General features: G+C 52.0%; 1 protein-coding gene across 1 annotated transcript in view; it reads right to left on the reverse strand.

The window, feature by feature from the left end:
* Positions 1–3,705: 3,705 nt before the first annotated feature.
* LOC137375170 (serotransferrin-B-like) overlaps positions 3,706–20,027 on the reverse strand; it is a 54,853-nt gene continuing 38,531 nt past the window's right edge. Inside the window, exon 10 of the mRNA XM_068041921.1 lies at positions 3,706–3,973. Coding sequence (XP_067898022.1) covers positions 3,927–3,973 — 47 coding nt within the window. The 3' untranslated portion in view covers positions 3,706–3,926. The remainder of the gene's footprint in view (positions 3,974–20,027) is intronic.

Consider the following 20,027-nt stretch of genomic DNA (forward strand, 5'->3'; position numbering starts at 1 on the left):
ACTGAATTTTACAGACCCCCCCGACGTCGGGGGTTGTGGTGGGGGGAGTGGGGGTGGGTGCTGGAAAATGCCTCCAGGAGAGGCCCGCCAGGCTCCCTGCGCCGGGACGGCCTGGCCCCATATTGGCGGCAGCGACAAGGCCTCGTGGTGGCCCCCCGTCGCTCGGCGATAGGAGCCCAATTTAAATATGCAAACAGCTACTTACCTTGCAGCATTGTGCATCCCGCTGCAACTTCTCAAACACTTTCATACTATCAGGTGAACAGGTGTCTCTGACGTGCCTTCCTGTTCCCGACTAATAAAAGCCAGCGGGACAGAAGTTGCAGTGCTCGGAGCCTGTGAAGGTTAGTGTTGCGAGATGGGTCTGAACTCTGCATTGGTCTAGGGAGGTGGGAGGGGGATGGTAGAACCGGGGGCATGACTCTGCAGGCATGAAGGGAGGCACCACGTATACTCCCTTTGTAAAGGGGGGCACTCTGCGCCCTTGACTGTTTGTGGGAGTGAAGGAACAATGTTACTCCAGGAGCCCTTTGTATGGGGAGTGTGCCATTAATAGTAGGTGTTTAAAGGTAATGTGGCTGGTGGGCCACTTGATGCAACTCCTACAATCTGAATGTGGTCATACTGTGCCACTCTTAGTGGAAGCTAAGATAGGCAATGCCATGCCACGCCATATAGTTGATGCATGAAAGCAGCTGATGTACCAGTCAACATCATTCTTTACCCTGTTAGGTACCTTTGAAGAAGTGAAGGAACCGAGTTTAATTACAACTTGGAAATGGAAATGGTGCACCCTGTATTCATTGATCTACTTATCGTGAGGAGCCATATGCACCGCAGGCAGAACCAAGAGACAGGTGCAGCCCACGTAGAAGCCCCGGTCGTGATCAGCAACAGCCCCCGAGGCGAACCCGCCACTATAGAACGCCACGCATCTACAGCCCCGCATGACATACCTGCAGATGTCTGAGCGCCAGTGTCAGAGGCGACTGCGGATGTCGAAAGAGGCGGTGACATATTTTAGTGCCCTGATGAAGGATGACCTGCAGCCCAGGGGCTTCGATGAACATCCTATGCCTGTAGCCCTCAAAGTGACAGTGGCTCTTAATTTCTGCATCATTTCAGGGACCCAGCGGCGACCTACATGGGGTGACACAGTCAGCAGTGCACTGCTGCATCAGGAAGATCCTCGATGCTCTGTACCGGAGGGCTGGTGACTATGTTCGCGTCAGGACCTGAAAGCCAGGCCCAGAGGGCCATCGGATTTGGCTCCATCACAGGATTCCCACAAATGTAAGGGGTCATAGACTCACCCATGTGGTCATCAAGGCTCCCGTTGGGTGACCAGCTGCATAAGTAAACCATAAGGGCTTCCACTCCCTCAACATGCAGCTAGTATGTGATCACCGTAAGCACTTTATGCAAATCGGTACCTGCTTTCCATGCAGCTGCCACGAAGCCTTCATCTTACACCAGTCCCAGGCGCCGTTGCCGTTCAATGAACTGGCTCGGATCAAGGGGTGGCTTCTTGGAGATAAGGGCTATCCCTTGCAGACATGGCTCCTGATGCCGGTGAGAGACCTCACCAGTGAATCAGAGAGAGATACAATGCCTGCCTCGGCATGCTGAAATTGTGCTTCCGCTGCCTGGATAGAACGGGTACGCACCGGAAAGGGTAGCTCGGACAGTTGCTGTTTGTTGTGCTCTGCACAACTATGCACTAAATAGGGGGAAGGCCTTGCAGGATGAGGAGAGACGTGAACAGGACTCCTCCTTGGACGATGAGGACGCAGAGGACTTGCAGCAGGAAAGGCGCATGGGAGGACGTCCTGGCTGCTGGAGCTTAACTCACTGGCCGAGGGGTGGAGGGGCCGGTGTCCACATTGGCATCACCTGGAGGGTGGACCCCAGCTATGGCATGCAGGCTCGTCTCCTTCATCTCAAGTCTCATTTGAACCTCTCTGCTCTCCCGGGAAGGACCAGGGGCAGAGACAGTCTCCATGCCCCTGTTCCCTCTCTCGCCTAGCCACTGCTGATTGGATGTCATGGCCGTGGTGAGGGATTGCAGGTCAGCATGAATTAATAGAATCTGGCTCCCTAAGAAGGCCGCCATCCTCTCCATGGATGAAGCCATGCATTTAAATGCCTGGGACACGGCAGCTGTCATGGCTTGGATGGACTCCCCCATCATCTGCTCAAGGCTGCTCATGGTCTGTGGCATCTCCACCAGATGTTGCCATGACTATCCTGTGCTTTTGACAAAAGAGGGTCATCAGTAGCCTGGGGTTCAGCAGGGGCCTGACCACCCACAGCCCTCTGACTGTCAGGGGTAGGGGGGGGGGGGGTGTTGAAGCTGTTCCGCAGGGATTGGGTCTGTTTGCGGGAGACTGTACAGCTCAGGGGTGCAGGGTCTGGGATGTTTTCGAGATGATGGAGATTAGGGGCATGCATGAAAGGATTCCAATAGTGGAGAGTGGAAATCTGGCTAGCTTGGGAGGCTGACGGTGGGATGGTGCTGGAGTGGGAGTAGGGTAACACTCCTGCTCCATTTGGCCCACAAGCAGTGCTGGAAAATTACTTAGCTGCAGGCACTGGCCCTTCTCAGCTTCCTTGAGCTGCCTGGTTTCCTGAGCTTGCAGATTAGATTTAAAACATAGCTAAAATTGTAAATTGCCCCTAGTGTAGGTAGGTGGTAGGAGAATTGAGGGAAGGCGGGGATGTGGTAGGGAATATGGGATTAAATGTAGGATTAGTATAAATGGGTGGTTGTTGGGCGGCACAGACTTGGTGGGCCGAATGGCCTGTTTCAGTGCTGTTACTCTCTATGACTCTATAAAATCTGAAGCTTGCAGCCTCATTAAGATATTTAAATTAGGTCCCCTGGAGAGCAGGTTAATCGCCCATCCCAAAACACACCTCCATTTAATCCAGATGTGGATTGGGGATTGGGTTACTCTATTTTTGAATATTTAACCCCCTCTACGCCCATCCTGGTGTTGTGTTTTCTTGCTTAACACAAACATACCAATCACAGAGACAAGATTGGTGATTTTTTTTTTTTGAGGGATGTGGGCGTCACTGGCAAGGCCAGCATTTATTGCCCATCCCTAATTGCCCTTGCACTGGGGGGCTTGCTAGGCCATTTCAGAGGGAAGTTAAGAGTCAACTCTTGCTGTGGGTCTGGAGTTACATGTAGGCCAGACCAGGTAAGGACAGCAGATTTCCTTCCTTAAAGGACATTAGTGAACCAGATGAGTTTTTACAACCATCGACAATGGTTTCATGCTCACCTTTAAACTAGCTTTTAATTCCAGATTTATTAATTGACTAATCTCTGGAGCTGCTTCCAACAACTGCCTAGAGATCATAATGATCTGTACATCACATCCTGTCTGGTGATGGACTACCATTTTAGATATGCCCATTAAAGTAATACCACAGTACCCAGAGGTCACAGTAGGTGAAGGATTTCTCCATGTGCATTTTGCTGGTTCTTTATTGAAGCATTTAAAGGTACAGGAATGTGACTGAATCTAAACACAACTGTGGTCACCCAGAGGAGATTTCATTGTATCTGTCTGGGCTGTATTTGAATGCAGGGTGTAGCACTGAATAAGGATCAGCTATGTCCCCGTCCATCTGGTGTTACCTGTGCACCTTCTCGTAGTTCCTAAACTTCACATTTACAAAATGAGTAGACTGAAATTATTGATAGCGGTAGAGTTTATTGAATGATAGAGGGAAACAGAATGAGATCCATGTTGCAGCATGTCTGTTAATAGTAAATTCAGTACATACAAACAATTCAGGCAGACACAGAGGGGATATCATTGTACTGAGACTGATATCGGCCGGAGAGAGTGAAGAATGATTATCCATGCTACCTTGCGAATCGCTGGGTGATCAATGTGGAAATCAAAGCTGACTCACTGTGGGGCCTGACAACGACCAAGGCGATAGATTTCGGGAAAATCTGCAATGGAAAAAGATTTCCAATGAGGCAGCAATAACTGGACATTTTGGTGTTTCCACTTCTGTGCTCATCAGTCTGTGATTTCCACCCGTTTATTATTACAGAGGGAAATTCAGCAGCTGACAGCAATCATAGAATCATAGAATAGTTACAGCACAGAAGAAGCCCATTCAGCCCATCCTGTCCATGCTGGCTCTGTGAAAGAGCAACTCAGCTAGCTCCTTTCACTGGCCTTTGGCTTTGCAATTTTTTTTCTCTTCAGCTGCTTATCCAATTATCTTTTGAAAGCCACCTCCACTTACCTCCACCACACTTTCAGGCAGAGCATTCCAGATCCTAACCACTCACTGCTTAACACGATGTTTTCTCATGCCACCTCTGTTTTTTTTGCCATTCACCTTAAACCTGTGTCCTGTGGTTCTCAACCCTCCGCCAATGGGAACAGTTTCTCTCTATCTACTCGATCCAGACCCATCATGATTTTGAAAACCATGACCAAATCTTCTCTTGCCCAAGGGAACAGCCCTGGCTTCTCTAATCCATCCTCATAACTGAAGTCCCTCATCCTTAAAACTATTCTCGTAAATCTTTTCTGCACTTTCTCCAAAACCTTCACATTCTTCCCAATGTGTGGTACCAAGAATTGGACACAACACATAGTTGAGGCCAACCAGGATTTTAGAAAGGTTCAACCATAAACTTCCGTGCTTTTGTACTCTATCCCTCTATTTACGAAGTTCTGAGCAAAACCCAACATTTGTACAATTCTTTCTTTCCATGGTCTTCCACCATCTGTGACCCACACTGAACAGGAAGATGGAAACTGTGTCACACATTCATGGCCATCCTGAACAGGATGGGTATTAGAAATCTTGAAGACTTTCCTTCAAAAGCTATTGAGCCAAGGGGTCAATTGAAAATGTTGAGACTGAGATTGATAGATTTGTGCTAGAAAAGGCAGTAAAGGGTTAGGGAACCAAGGTGGGTAAATGGAGCTGGGAATTAGATGAGCCAGGATCTAGTTGAATAGCAGAACAGGCTCCAGGCGCTAAATGGCCTCCTGCTGTTCCGATGAGCATAAGATGGAAACTGTGACACTATCCACTGGACCATCACACAATATTTTAACACAGCATTTTATAAAATACTGGTTGAGGGTGAATGGGGCAGACACTGTCCGTCCACACTCTGGGACTGGGTGGTACAGTGGGTCAGACACTGTCCTTTCACACTCTGGGACTGGGAGGTACAGTGGGTCAGACACTTTCCTTTCACATTCTGGGACTGGGTGGTACAGTGGGTCAAACACTGTCCTTTCACAATCTGGGATTGGGTGGTACAGTGGGTCAGACACTGTCCTTTCACACTCTGGGACTGGGTGGTACAGTGGGTCAGACACTGTCCTTTCACACTCTGGGACTGGATGGTACAGTGGGTCAAACACTGTCCTTTCACACTCAGGGACTGGGTGGTACAGTGGGTCAAACACTGTTCTTTCACAATCTGGAATTGGGTGGTACAGTGGGTCAAACACTGTCCTTGCACACTCTGGGACTGGGTGGTACTGTGGGTCAAACACTGTCCTTTCACAATCTGGGATTGGGTGGTACAGTGGGTCAAACACTGTCCTTTCACAATCTGGGATTGGGTGGTACAGTGGGTCAGACACTGTCCTTTCACACTCTGGGACTGGGTGGTACAGTGGGTCAGACACTGTCCTTTCACACTCTGGGACTGGATGGTACAGTGGGTCAAACACTGTCCTTTCACACTCAGGGACTGGGTGGTACAGTGGGTCAAACACTGTTCTTTCACAATCTGGAATTGGGTGGTACAGTGGGTCAAACACTGTCCTTGCACACTCTGGGACTGGGTGGTACTGTGGGTCAAACACTGTCCTTTCACACTCAGGGACTGGATGGTACAGTGGGTCAAACACTGTCCTTTCACACTCAGGCACCGGGTGGTACAGTGAGTCAAACACTGTCCTTTCACAATCTGGGATTGGGTGGTACAGTGGGTCAAACACTGTCCTTTCACACTCTGGGACGGGGTGGTACAGTGGGTCAGACACTGTCCTTTCACACTCAGGGACTGGGTGGTACAGTGGGTCAAACACTGTCCTTTCACAGTCAGGGACTGGGTGGTACAGTGGGTCAGACACTGTCCTTTCACACTCAGGGACTGGGTGGTACAGTGGGTCAAACACTGTCCTTTCACACTCAGGGACTGGGTGGTACAGTGGGTCAGACACTGTCCTTTCACACTCTGGGAATGGGTGGTACAGTGGGTCAGACACTGTCCTTTCACACTCTGGGACTGGGTGGTACAGTGGGTCAGACACTGTCCTATCACAATCTGGGACTGGGTGGTACAGTGTGTCAGACACCGTCCTTTCACAGTCTGGGTCTGGGTGGTACAGTGACTCAGACTGTCCTTTCACACTCTGGGACTGGGTGGTACAGTGGGTCAGACACTGTCCTTACACACTCTGGGACTGGGTGGTACATTGGGTCAGACACTGTCCTTTCACACCCTGGGACTGGGTGGTACAGTGGGTCAGACACTGTTTTTTCACACTCTGGGACTGAGTGGAACAGTGGGTCAGACACCGTCCTTTCACACTCTGGGACTGGGTGGTACAGTGGCTCAAACTGTCCCTTCACACTCTGGGACTGGGTGGTACAGTGGGTCAGACACTGTCCTTTCGCACTCTGGGACTGAGTGGTACAGTGGGTCAGACTGTCCTTTCACACTGTGGGACTGGGTGGTACAGTGGGTCAGACACTGCCCTTTCACAATCTGGGACTGGGTGGTATAGTGGGTCAGAGACTGTCCTTTCACACTCTGGGACTGGGTGGAACAGTGGGTCAGACACTGTCCTTTCACACTCTGGGACTGGGTGGTACAGTGGATCAGACACTGTCCTTTCACACCATGGGACTGGGTGATGCAGTGGCTCAGACTGTCCTTTCACACTCTGGGAATGTGTGGTACAGTGGGTCAGACACTGTCCTTTCACACTCTGGGACTGGGTGGTACAGTGGGTCAGACACTGTCCTTTCACACTCTGGGACTGGGTGGTACAGTGGGTCAGACACTGTACTTCCACACTCTGGGACTGTGTGGTACAGTGGGTCAGACACTGTCCTTTCACACTCTGGGACTCGGTGGTACAGTGGGTCAGACATTGTCCTTTCACACTCTAGGATTGGATGCGACAGGGGGGCAGACTGTCATTTCAAACTCTGGGACTGGTTGGCACTGTGGGTCAGACACTGTCCTTTCACACTCTGGGAATTAGTGGTACAGTGGGTCAGACACTGTCCTTTCACACTCTGGGACTGGGTGGTACAGTGGGTCAGACACTGTCCTTTCACACTCTGGGACTGGGTGGTACAGTGGGTCAGAAACTATCCTTTCACACTCTGGGACTGGGTGTTGCAGTGGGTCAGACACTATCCTTTCACACTTTGGAACTGGGTGGTATAGTGGGTTAGACACTGTCCTTTCACACTCTGGAACTGGCTGGTACAGTGGATCAGACACTGTCCTTTCACACCATGGGAATGGGTGATAGTGGGTCAGACACTGTCCTTTCATACTCTGGGACTGAATGCGACAGGTGGTCAGACACTGTCCTTTCACACTCTGGGACTGGGTGGTACAGTGGGTCAAACACTGTCTTTTCACACTCTGGGACTGAGTGGTACAGTGGGTCAGACACTGTCCTTTCGCACTCTGGGACTGAGTGGTACAGTGGGTCAGACTGTCCTTTCACACTCTGGGACTGTGTGGTACAGTGGGTCAGACACTGTCCTTTCACAATCTGGGACTGGGTGGTACGGTGGGTCAGAGACTGTCCTTTCACACTCTGGGACTGGGTAGAACAGTGGGTCAGACACTGTCCTTTCACACTCTGGGACTGGGTGGTACAGTGGATCAGACACTGTCCTTTCACACCATGGGACTGGGTGATACAGTGGCTCAGACTGTCCTTTCACACTCTGGGACTGTGTGGTACAGTGGGTCAGACACTGTCCTTTCACACTCTGGGACTGGGTGGTACAGTGGGTCAGACACTGTACTTCCACACTCTGGGACTGTGTGGTACAGTGGGTCAGACACTGTCCTTTCACACTCTGGGACTCGGTGGTACAGTGGGTCAGACATTGTCCTTTCACATTCTAGGATTGGATGCGACAGGGGGGCAGACTGTCACTTCAAACTCTGGGACTGGTTGGCACTGTGGGTCAGACACTGTCCTTTCACACTCTGGGAATTAGTGGTACAGTGGGTCAGACACTGTGCTTTCACATTCTGGGACTGGGTGGTACAGTGGGTCAGACACTGTCCTTTCACACTAAAATAAAAGCAAAATACTGCGGATGCTGGAAATCTGAAACAAAAACAAGAAATGCTGGATTCACTCAGCAGGTCTGGCAGCATCTGTGGAAAGAGAAGCAGAGTTAACGTTTCGGGTCAGTGACCCTTCTTCGGAACTGACAAATATTAGAAAAGTCACAGATTATAAACAAGTGAGGTGGGGGTTGGGCAAGAGATAACAAAGGAGAAGGTGCAGATTGGACCAGGCCACATAGCTGACCAAAAGGTCACGGAGCAAAGGCAAACAATATGTTAATGGTGTGTTGAAAGACAAAGCATCAGTACAGATTAGGTGTAAATACACTGAATATTGAACAGCAGCAAGTGCAAACCTGAAGAAAAACAACCTGAAAAAAACAGTGGGTAAGCAAACTGAACAAACTAAGATGAAATGAAATAAATGCAAAAAAAGATTGTAAAAAATGTAAAAAGGAATGCAAAAAAAAAAAGGAAGAAAAAATAACTAAAAATGACTAAAAATAAAAGTAAAGTGGGGGGCTGTCATGCTCTGAAATTATTGAACTCAATGTTCAGTCCGGCAGGCTGTAGTGTGCCTAATCGGTAGATGAGATGCTGTTCCTCGAGCTTGCGTTGATGTTCACTGGAACACTGCAGCAATCCCAGGACAGAGATGTGAGCATGAGAGCAGGGGGGAGTGTTGAAATGGCAAGCAACCGGAAGCTCAGGGTCCTGCTTGCGGACTGAGCGGAGATGTTCCGCAAAGCGGTCACCCAGTCTGCGCTTGGTCTCCCCAATGTAGAGGAGACCACACTGTGAGCAGCGAATACAGTATACTACATTGAAAGAAGTACAAGTAAATCGCTGCTTCACCTGAAAGGAGTGTTTGGGGCCTGGGATAGTGATGAGAGAGGAGGTAAATGGGCAGGTATTACACCTCCTGCGATTGCAAGGGAAGGTGCCCTGGGACGGGGACGAGGTGGTGGGGGTAATGGAGGAGTGGACCAGGGTGTCGCGGAGGGAACGATCCCTTCGGAATGCTGACAGGGGAAGGGAGGGGAAGATGCGACTGGTAGTGGCATCACGCTGGAGGTGGCGAAAATGGCGGAGGATGATCCTTTGGATATGGAGGCTGATGGGATGAAAAGTGAGGACAAGGGGAACTCTGTCACGGTTCTGGGAGGGAGGGGAAGGGGTGAGGGTAGAGGTGCGGGGAATGGGTCAGACACGGTTGAGGGCCCTGTCAACCACAGTGGGGGGAAATCCTCGGTTGAGGAAAAAGGAGGTCATATCAGAAGCACCGTCATGGAAGGTAGCATCATCAGAGCAGATGCGTCGGAGACGGAGAAACTGGGAGAATGGAATGGAGTCCTTACAGGAGATGCTGGGCCTCGGTGGTACAGTGGGTCAGACACTGTCTGTTCGCACTCTGGGACTGGGTGGTACAGTGGGTCAGAGACTGTCCTTTCACACTCTGAAACTGGGTGGTACAGTGGGTCAGACACTGTCCTTTCACACTCTGGGACTGGGTGGTACAGTGGATCAGACACTGTCCTTTCACACTCTGGGACTGGGTGGTACAGTGGGTCAGACACTGTCCTTTCACACTCTGGGACTGGGTGCTACAGTGGGTCAGACACTGTCTTTTCACACTCTGGGAATTGGTGGGACAGTGGGTCAGAGACTGTCCTTTCACACTTTGGGACTGGGTGGTGTAGTGGGTTAGACACTGTTCTTTCACACTCTGGAACTGGCTGGTACATTGGATCAGACACTGTCCTTTCACACCATGGGACTGGGTGATAGTGGGTCAGACACTGTCCTTTCATACTCTGGGACTGGATGCGACAGGCGGTCAGACACTGTCTTTTCACACTCTGGGACTGAGTGGTACAGTGGGTCAGACACTGTCCTTTCACACTCTGGGACTGGGTGGTACAGTGGGTCAGACACTGTCCGTTCACACTCTGGGACTGTGTGGTACAGTGGGTCAGACACTGTCCTTTCACATTCTGGGCCTCGGTGGTACAGTGGGTCAGACACTGTCCTTTCACACTCTGGGACTGTGTGGTACAGTGGGTCAGACACTGTCCTTTCACACTCTGGGACTGGGTGGTACAGTGGGTCCGACACTGTCCTTTCACACTCTGGGACTGGGTGGTACAGTGGATCAGACACTGTCCTTTCACACCATGGGACTGGGTGATACAGTGGCTCAGACTGTCCTTTCACACTCTGGGACTGTGTGGTACAGTGGGTCAGACACTGTCCTTTCACACTCTGGGACTGGGTGGTACAGTGGGTCAGACACTGTACTTCCACACTCTGGGACTGTGTGGTACAGTGGGTCAGACACTGTCCTTTCACACTCTGGGACTCGGTGGTACAGTGGGTCAGACATTGTCCTTTCACACTCTAGGGTTGGATGCGACAGGGGGGCAGACTGTCATTTCAAACTCTGGGACTGGTTGGCACTGTGGGTCAGACACTGTCCTTTCACACTCTGGGAATTAGTGGTACAGTGGGTCAGACACTGTCCTTTCACACTTTGGAACTGGGTGGTACGATGGATCTGACACTGTCCTTTCACACTCTGGAACTGGGTGGTACAGTGGGTCAGACACTATCCTTTCACACTCTGGGACTGGGTGTTGCAGTGGGTCAGACACTATCCTTTCACACTTTGGAACTGGGTGGTACGATGGATCTGACACTGTCCTTTCACACTCTGGAACTGGGTGGTATAGTGGGTTAGACACTGTCCTTTCACACTCTGGAACAGGCTGGTACAGTGGATCAGACACTGTCCTTTCACACCATGGGACTGGGTGATAGTGGGTCAGACACTGTCCTTTCATACTCTGGGACTGAATGCAACAGGTGGTCAGACACTGTCCTTTCACACTCTGGGACTGGGTGGTACAGTGGGTCAGACACTGTCTTTTCACACTCTGGGACTGAGTGGTACAGTGGCTCAAACTGTCCTTTCACACTCTGGGACTGGGTGGAACAGTGGGTCAGACACTGTCCTTTCACACTCTGGGACTGGGTGGTACAGTGGATCAGACACTGTCCTTTCACACCATGGGACTGGGTGATACAGTGGCTCAGACTGTCCTTTCACACTCTTGGACTGTGTGGTACAGTGGGTCAGACACTGTCCTTTCACACTCTGGGACTGGGTGGTACAGTGTGTCAGACACTCTCCTTTCGCACTCTGGGACTGGGTGGTACAGTGGGTCAGACACTATCCTTTCACACTCTGGGACTGGGTGGTACAGTGGGTCAGACACTGTCCATTCACACTCTGGAACTGGGTGGTACAGTGGGTCAGACACTGTCCTTTCACACTCTGGGACTGTGTGGTACAGTGGGTCAGACACTGTCCTTTCACACTCTGGGACTGGGTGGTACAGTGGGTCAGACACTGCCTTTTCACACTCTGGGAATTGGTGGTACAGTGGGTCAGACACTGTCCTTTCACACACTGGAACTGGCTGGTACATTGGATCAGAGACTGTCCTTGCACACCATGGGACTGGGTGAGAGTGGGTCAGACACTGTCCTTTCATACTCTGGGACTGGATGCGACAGGCGGTCAGACACTGTCCTTTCACACTCTGGGACTGGGTGGTACAGTGGGTCAGACACTGTCCTTTCACACTCTGGGACTGGGTGGTACAGTGTGTCAGACACTCTCCTTTCGCACTCTGGGACTGGGTGGTACAGTGGGTCAGACACTGTCCTTTCACACTCTGGGACTGGGTGGTACAGTGGGTCAGACACTGTCCGTTCACACTCTGGAACTGGGTGGTACAGTGGGTCAGACACTGTCCTTTCACACTCTGGGACTGTGTGGTACAGTGGGTCAGACACTGTCCTTTCACACTCTGGGACTGGGTGGTACAGTGGGTCAGACACTGCCTTTTCACACTCTGGGAATTGGTGGTACAGTGGGTCAGACACTGTCCTTTCACACACTGGAACTAGCTGGTACATTGGATCAGAGACTGTCCTTGCACACCATGGGACTGGGTGAGAGTGGGTCAGACACTGTCCTTTCATACTCTGGGACTGGATGCGACAGGCGGTCAGACACTGTCCTTTCACACTCTGGGACTGGGTGGTACAGTGGGTCAGACACTGTCCTTTCACACTCTGGGACTGGGTGGTACAGTGGGTCAGACACTGTCCTTTCACACTCTGGGACTGAGTGGTACAGTGGGTCAGACACTATCCTTTCACACTCTGGGACTGGGTGTTGCAGTGGATCAGACACTGTCCTTTCACACTTTGGAACTGGGTGGTACAGTGGGTCAGACACTGTCCTTTCACACTCTGGAACTGGGTGGTGTAGTGGGTTAGACACTGTCCTTTCACACTCTGGAACTGGCTGGTACATTGGATCAGACACTGTCCTTTCACCCCAAGGGACTGGGTGATAGTAGGTCAGACACTGTCCTTTCATACTCTGGGACTGGATGCGACAGGCGGTCAGACACTGTCCTTTCAGACTCTGGGACTGGGTGGTACAGTGGGTCAGACACTGTCTTTTCACACTCTGGGATTGAGTGGTACAGTGGGTCAGACACCGTCCTTTCACACTCTGGGACTGGGTGGTTCAGTGGGTCAGACACTGTCCTTTCGCACTCTGGGACTGAGTGGGACAGTGGGTCAGACACTGTCCTTTCACACTCTGGGACTGGATGCGACAGGGGGGCAGACACTGTACTTCCACACTCTGGGACTGGGTGGTACAGTGGGTCAGACACTGTCCTTTCACACTCTGGGACTGGGTGGGACAGTGGGTCAGACACTGTTTTTTCACACTCTGGGAATTGGTTGTACTGTGGGTCAGACACTGTCCTTTCACACTCTGGGACTGGGTGGTACAGTGGGTCAGACACTGTCCTTTCACACTCTGGGACTGGGTGGCACAGTGGGTCAGACACTGTCCTTTCACACTCTGGGAATTGGTGGTACATTGGGTCAGACACTGTCCTTTCACACTCTGGGACTGGGTGGTACAGTGGGTCAGACACTGTCCTTTCACACTCTGGGACTGGGTGGCACAGTGGGTCAGACACTGTCCTTTCACACTCTGGGAATTGGTGGTACAGTGGGTCAGACACTGTCCTTTCACACTCTGGGAATTGGTGGTACAGTGGGTCAGACACTGTCCTTTCACACTCTGGGAATTGGTGGTACAGTGGGTCAGACACTGTCCTTTCACACTCTGGGAATTGGTGGTACAGTGGGTCATACACTGTCCTTTCAAACTCTGGGACCGGGTGGTACAGTGAGTCAGACACTGTCCTTTCACACTCTGGGACTGGGTGGTGCAGTTTGTCAGTGTCCTTTTACACTCTGGGACTGAGTGGTACAGTGGGTCAGACACTGTCCTTTTACACTCTGGGACTGGGTGGTACAGTGGGTCAGACACTATCCTTTCACACTCTGGGACTGGGAGTTGCAGTGGGTCAACACTGCCCTTTCACACTTTGGAACTGGGTGGTACGATGGATCTGACACTGTCCTTTCACACTCTGGAACGCGGTGGTTTAGTGGGTGAGACACTGTCCTTTCACACTCTGGAACTGGCTGGTACAGTGGATCAGACACTGTCCTTTCATACTCTGGGACTGGGTGGTACAGTGGGTCAGACACTGTCTTTTCACACTCTGGGACTGAGTGGTACAGTGGGTCAGACACCGTCCTTTCACACTCTGGGTCTGGGTGGTACAGTGGCTCAGACTGTCCTTTCACACTCTGGGACTGAGTGGTACAGTGGGTCAGACTGTCTTTTCACACTCTGGGACTGGATGCGACAGTCGGTCAGACACTGTCCTTTCACACTCTGGGACTGGGTGGTACAGTGGGTCAGACACTGTCTTTTCACACGCTGGGACTGAGTGGTACAGTGGGTCAGACACCGTCCTTTCACACTCGGTCTGGGTGGTACAGTGGCTCAGACTGTCCTTTCACACTCTGGGACTGAGTGGTACAGTGGGTCAGACACTGTCTGTTCACACTCTGGGACTGGGTGGTACAGTGGGTCAGAGACTGTCCTTTCACACTCTGGAACTGGGTGGTACAGTGGGTCAGACACTGTCTGTTCACACTCTGGGACTGGGTGGTACAGTGGGTCAGAGACTGTCCTTTCACACTCTGGAACTGGGTGGTAGAGTGGGTCAGACACTGTCCTTTCACACTCTGGGACTGGGTGGTACAGTGGATCAGACACTGTCCTTTCACACCATGGGACTGCGTGATACAGTGGCTCAGACTGTCCTTTCACACTTTGGGACTGTGTGGTACAGTGGGTCAGACACTGTCCTTTCACACTCTGGGACTGGGTGGTACAGTGTGTCAGACACTCTCCTTTCGCACTCTGGGACTGGGTGGTACAGTGGGTCAGACACTGTCCTTTCACACTCTGGGACTGGGTGGAAGAGTGGGTCAGACACTGTCCTTTCAAACTCTGGGACTGGGTGGTACAGTGGATCAGACACTGTCCTTTCACACCATGGGACTGCGTGATACAGTGGCTCAGACTGTCCTTTCACACTTTGGGACTGTGTGGTACAGTGGGTCAGACACTGTCCTTTCACACTCTGGGACTGGGTGGTACAGTGTGTCAGATACTCTCCTTTCGCACTCTGGGACTGGGTGGTACAGTGGGTCAGACACTGTCCTTTCACATTCTGGGACTCGGTGGTACAGTGGGTCAGACACTGTCCTTTCACACTCTGGGACTGGGTGGTACAGTGGGTCAGACACTGTCCTTTCACACTCTGGGAATTGGTGGTACAGTGGGTCAGACACTGTCCGTTCACACTCTGGGACTGTGTGGTACAGTGGGTCAGACACTGTCCTTTCACATTCTGGGACTCGGTGGTACAGTGGGTCAGACACTGTCCTTTCACACTCTGGGACTGGATGCGACAGGGGGGCAGACACTGTACTTCCACACTCTGGGACTGGGTGGTACAGTGGGTCAGACACTGTCCTTTCACACTCTGGGACTGGGTGGTACAGTGGGTCAGACACTGTCTTTTCACACTCTGGGAATTGGTGGTACAGTGGGTCAGACACTGTCCTTTCACACTCTGCGACTGGGTGCTACAGTGGGTCAGACACTGTCCTTTCACACTCTGGGACTGGGTGGTACAGTGGGTCAGACACTGTCCTTTCACATTCTGGGACTCGGTGGTACAGTGGGTCAGACACTGTCCTTTCACACTCTGGGACTGGGTGGTACAGTGGGTCAGACACTGTCCTTTCACACTCTGGGAATTGGTGGTACAGTGGGTCAGACACTGTCCGTTCACACTCTGGGACTGTGTGGTACAGTGGGTCAGACACTGTCCTTTCACATTCTGGGACTCGGTGGTACAGTGGGTCAGACACTGTCCTTTCACACTCTGGGACTGGATGCGACAGGGAGGCAGACACTGTACTTCCACACTCTGGGACTGGGTGGTACAGTGGGTCAGACACTGTCCTTTCACACTCTGGGACTGGGTGGTACAGTGGGTCAGACACTGTCTTTTCACACTCTGGGAATTGGTGGTACAGTGGGTCAGACACTGTCCTTTCACACTCTGGGACTGGGTGCTACAGTGGGTCAGACACTGTCTTTTCACACTCTGGGAATTGGTGGTACAGTGGGTCAGACACTGTCTTTTACACTCTGGGACTGGGTGGTACAGTGGGTCAGACACTATCCTTTCACACTCTGGGACTGGGTGTTGCAGTGGGTCAGACACTGTCTGTTCGCACTCTGGGACTGGGTGGTACAGTGGGTCAGAGACTGTCCTTTCACACTCTGGAACTGGGTGGTACAGTGGGTCAGACACTGTCCTTTCACACTCTGGGACTGGGTGGTACAGTGGGTCAGACACTGTCCTTTCACACTCTGGGACTGGGTGGTACAGTGGGTCAGACACTGTCCTTTCACACTCTGGGACTGGGTGCTACAGTGGGTCAGACACTGTCTTTTCACACTCTGGGAATTGGTGGGACAGTGGGTCAGAGACTGTCCTTTCACACTTTGGGACTGGGTGGTGTAGTGGGTTAGACACTGTTCTTTCACACTCTGGAACTGGCTGGTACATTGGATCAGACACTGTCCTTTCACACCATGGGACTGGGTGATAGTGGGTCAGACACTGTCCTTTCATACTCTGGGACTGGATGCGACAGGCGGTCAGACACTGTCTTTTCACACTCTGGGACTGAGTGGTACAGTGGGTCAGACACTGTCCTTTCACACTCTGGGACTGGGTGGTACAGTGGGTCAGACACTGTCCGTTCACACTCTGGGACTGTGTGGTACAGTGGGTCAGACACTGTCCTTTCACATTCTGGGCCTCGGTGGTACAGTGGGTCAGACACTGTCCTTTCACACTCTGGGACTGAGTGGTACAGTGAGTCAGACTGTCTTTTCACACTCTGGGACTGGGTGGTACAGTGGGTCAGACACTGTCCTTTCACACTCTGGGACTGTGTGGTACAGTGGGTCAGACACTGTCCTTTCACACTCTGGGACTGGGTGGTACAGTGGGTCCGACACTGTCCTTTCACACTCTGGGACTGGGTGGTACAGTGGATCAGACACTGTCCTTTCACACCATGGGACTGGGTGATACAGTGGCTCAGACTGTCCTTTCACACTCTGGGACTGTGTGGTACAGTGGGTCAGACACTGTCCTTTCACACTCTGGGACTGGGTGGTACAGTGGGTCAGACACTGTACTTCCACACTCTGGGACTGTGTGGTACAGTGGGTCAGACACTGTCCTTTCACACTCTGGGACTCGGTGGTACAGTGGGTCAGACATTGTCCTTTCACACTCTAGGGTTGGATGCGACAGGGGGGCAGACTGTCATTTCAAACTCTGGGACTGGTTGGCACTGTGGGTCAGACACTGTCCTTTCACACTCTGGGAATTAGTGGTACAGTGGGTCAGACACTGTCCTTTCACACTCTGGGACTGGGTGGTACAGTGGGTCAGACACTATCCTTTCACACTCTGGGACTGGGTGTTGCAGTGGGTCAGACACTATCCTTTCACACTTTGGAACTGGGTGGTATAGTGGGTTAGACACTGTCCTTTCACACTCTGGAACTGGCTGGTACAGTGGATCAGACACTGTCCTTTCACACCATGGGACTGGGTGATAGTGGGTCAGACACTGTCCTTTCATACTCTGGGACTGAATGCGACAGGTGGTCAGACACTGTCCTTTCACACTCTGGGACTGGGTGGTACAGTGGGTCAGACACTGTCTTTTCACACTCTGGGACTGAGTGGTACAGTGGCTCAAACTGTCCTTTCACACTCTGGGACTGGGTGGAACAGTGGGTCAGACACTGTCCTTTCACACTCTGGGACTGGGTGGTACAGTGGATCAGACACTGTCCTTTCACACCATGGGACTGGGTGATACAGTGGCTCAGACTGTCCTTTCACACTCTTGGACTGTGTGGTACAGTGGGTCAGACACTGTCCTTTCACACTCTGGGACTGGGTGGTACAGTGTGTCAGACACTCTCCTTTCGCACTCTGGGACTGGGTGGTACAGTGGGTCAGACACTATCCTTTCACACTCTGGGACTGGGTGGTACAGTGGGTCAGACACTGTCCTTTCACACTCTGGGACTGTGTGGTACAGTGGGTCAGACACTGTCCTTTCACACTCTGGGACTGGGTGGTACAGTGGGTCAGACACTGCCTTTTCACACTCTGGGAATTGGTGGTACAGTGGGTCAGACACTGTCCTTTCACACACTGGAACTGGCTGGTACATTGGATCAGAGACTGTCCTTGCACACCATGGGACTGGGAGAGAGTGGGTCAGACACTGTCCTTTCATACTCTGGGACTGGATGCGACAGGCGGTCAGACACTGTCCTTTCACACTCTGGGACTGGGTGGTACAGTGGGTCAGACACTGTCCTTTCACACTCTGGGACTGGGTGGTACAGTGTGTCAGACACTCTCCTTTCGCACTCTGGGACTGGGTGGTACAGTGGGTCAGACACTGTCCTTTCACACTCTGGGACTGGGTGGTACAGTGGGTCAGACACTGTCCGTTCACACTCTGGAACTGGGTGGTACAGTGGGTCAGACACTGTCCTTTCACACTCTGGGACTGTGTGGTACAGTGGGTCAGACACTGTCCTTTCACACTCTGGGACTGGGTGGTACAGTGGGTCAGACACTGCCTTTTCACACTCTGGGAATTGGTGGTACAGTGGGTCAGACACTGTCCTTTCACACACTGGAACTGGCTGGTACATTGGATCAGAGACTGTCCTTGCACACCATGGGACTGGGTGAGAGTGGGTCAGACACTGTCCTTTCATACTCTGGGACTGGATGCGACAGGCGGTCAGACACTGTCCTTTCACACTCTGGGACTGGGTGGTACAGTGGGTCAGACACTGTCCTTTCACACTCTGGGACTGGGTGGTACAGTGGGTCAGACACTGTCCTTTCACACTCTGGATCTGAGTGGTACAGTGGGTCAGACACTATCCTTTCACACTCTGGGACTGGGTGTTGCAGTGGGTCAGACACTGTCCTTTCACACTTTGGAACTGGGTGGTACAGTGGGTCAGACACTGTCCTTTCACACTCTGGAACTGGGTGGTGTAGTGGGTTAGACACTGTCCTTTCACACTCTGGAACTGGCTGGTACATTGGATCAGACACTGTCCTTTCACCCCAAGGGACTGGGTGATAGTAGGTCAGACACTGTCCTTTCATACTCTGGGACTGGATGCGACAGGCGGTCAGACACTGTCCTTTCAGACTCTGGGACTGGGTGGTACAGTGGGTCAGACACTGTCTTTTCACACTCTGGGATTGAGTGGTACAGTGGGTCAGACACCGTCCTTTCACACTCTGGGACTGGGTGGTTCAGTGGGTCAGACACTGTCCTTTCGCACTCTGGGACTGAGTGGGACAGTGGGTCAGACACTGTCCTTTCACACTCTGGGACTGGCTGCGACAGGGGGGCAGACACTGTACTTCCACACTCTGGGACTGGGTGGTACAGTGGGTCAGACACTGTCCTTTCACACTCTGGGACTGGGTGGGACAGTGGGTCAGACACTGTCCTTTCACACTCTGGGACTGGGTGGTACAGTGGGTCAGACACTGTCCTTTCACACTCTGGGACTGGGTGGCACAGTGGGTCAGACACTGTCCTTTCACACTCTGGGAATTGGTGGTACAGTGGGTCAGACACTGTCCTTTCACACTCTGGGAATTGGTGGTACAGTGGGTCAGACACTGTCCTTTCACACTCTGGGAATTGGTGGTACAGTGGGTCAGACACTGTCCTTTCAAACTCTGGGACCGGGTGGTACAGTGAGTCAGACACTGTCCTTTCACACTCTGGGACTGGGTGGTGCAGTTTGTCAGTGTCCTTTTACACTCTGGGACTGAGTGGTACAGTGGGTCAGACACTGTCCTTTTACACTCTGGGACTGGGTGGTACAGTGGGTCAGACACTATCCTTTCACACTCTGGGACTGGGAGTTGCAGTGGGTCAACACTGCCCTTTCACACTTTGGAACTGGGTGGTACGATGGATCTGACACTGTCCTTTCACACTCTGGAACTCGGTGGTTTAGTGGGTGAGACACTGTCCTTTCACACTCTGGAACTGGCTGGTACAGTGGATCAGACACTGTCCT

The sequence above is a fragment of the Heterodontus francisci genome, chromosome 11 (assembly GCF_036365525.1).
Source record: "Heterodontus francisci isolate sHetFra1 chromosome 11, sHetFra1.hap1, whole genome shotgun sequence".
NCBI classification, from domain to species: Eukaryota; Metazoa; Chordata; class Chondrichthyes; order Heterodontiformes; family Heterodontidae; genus Heterodontus; species Heterodontus francisci.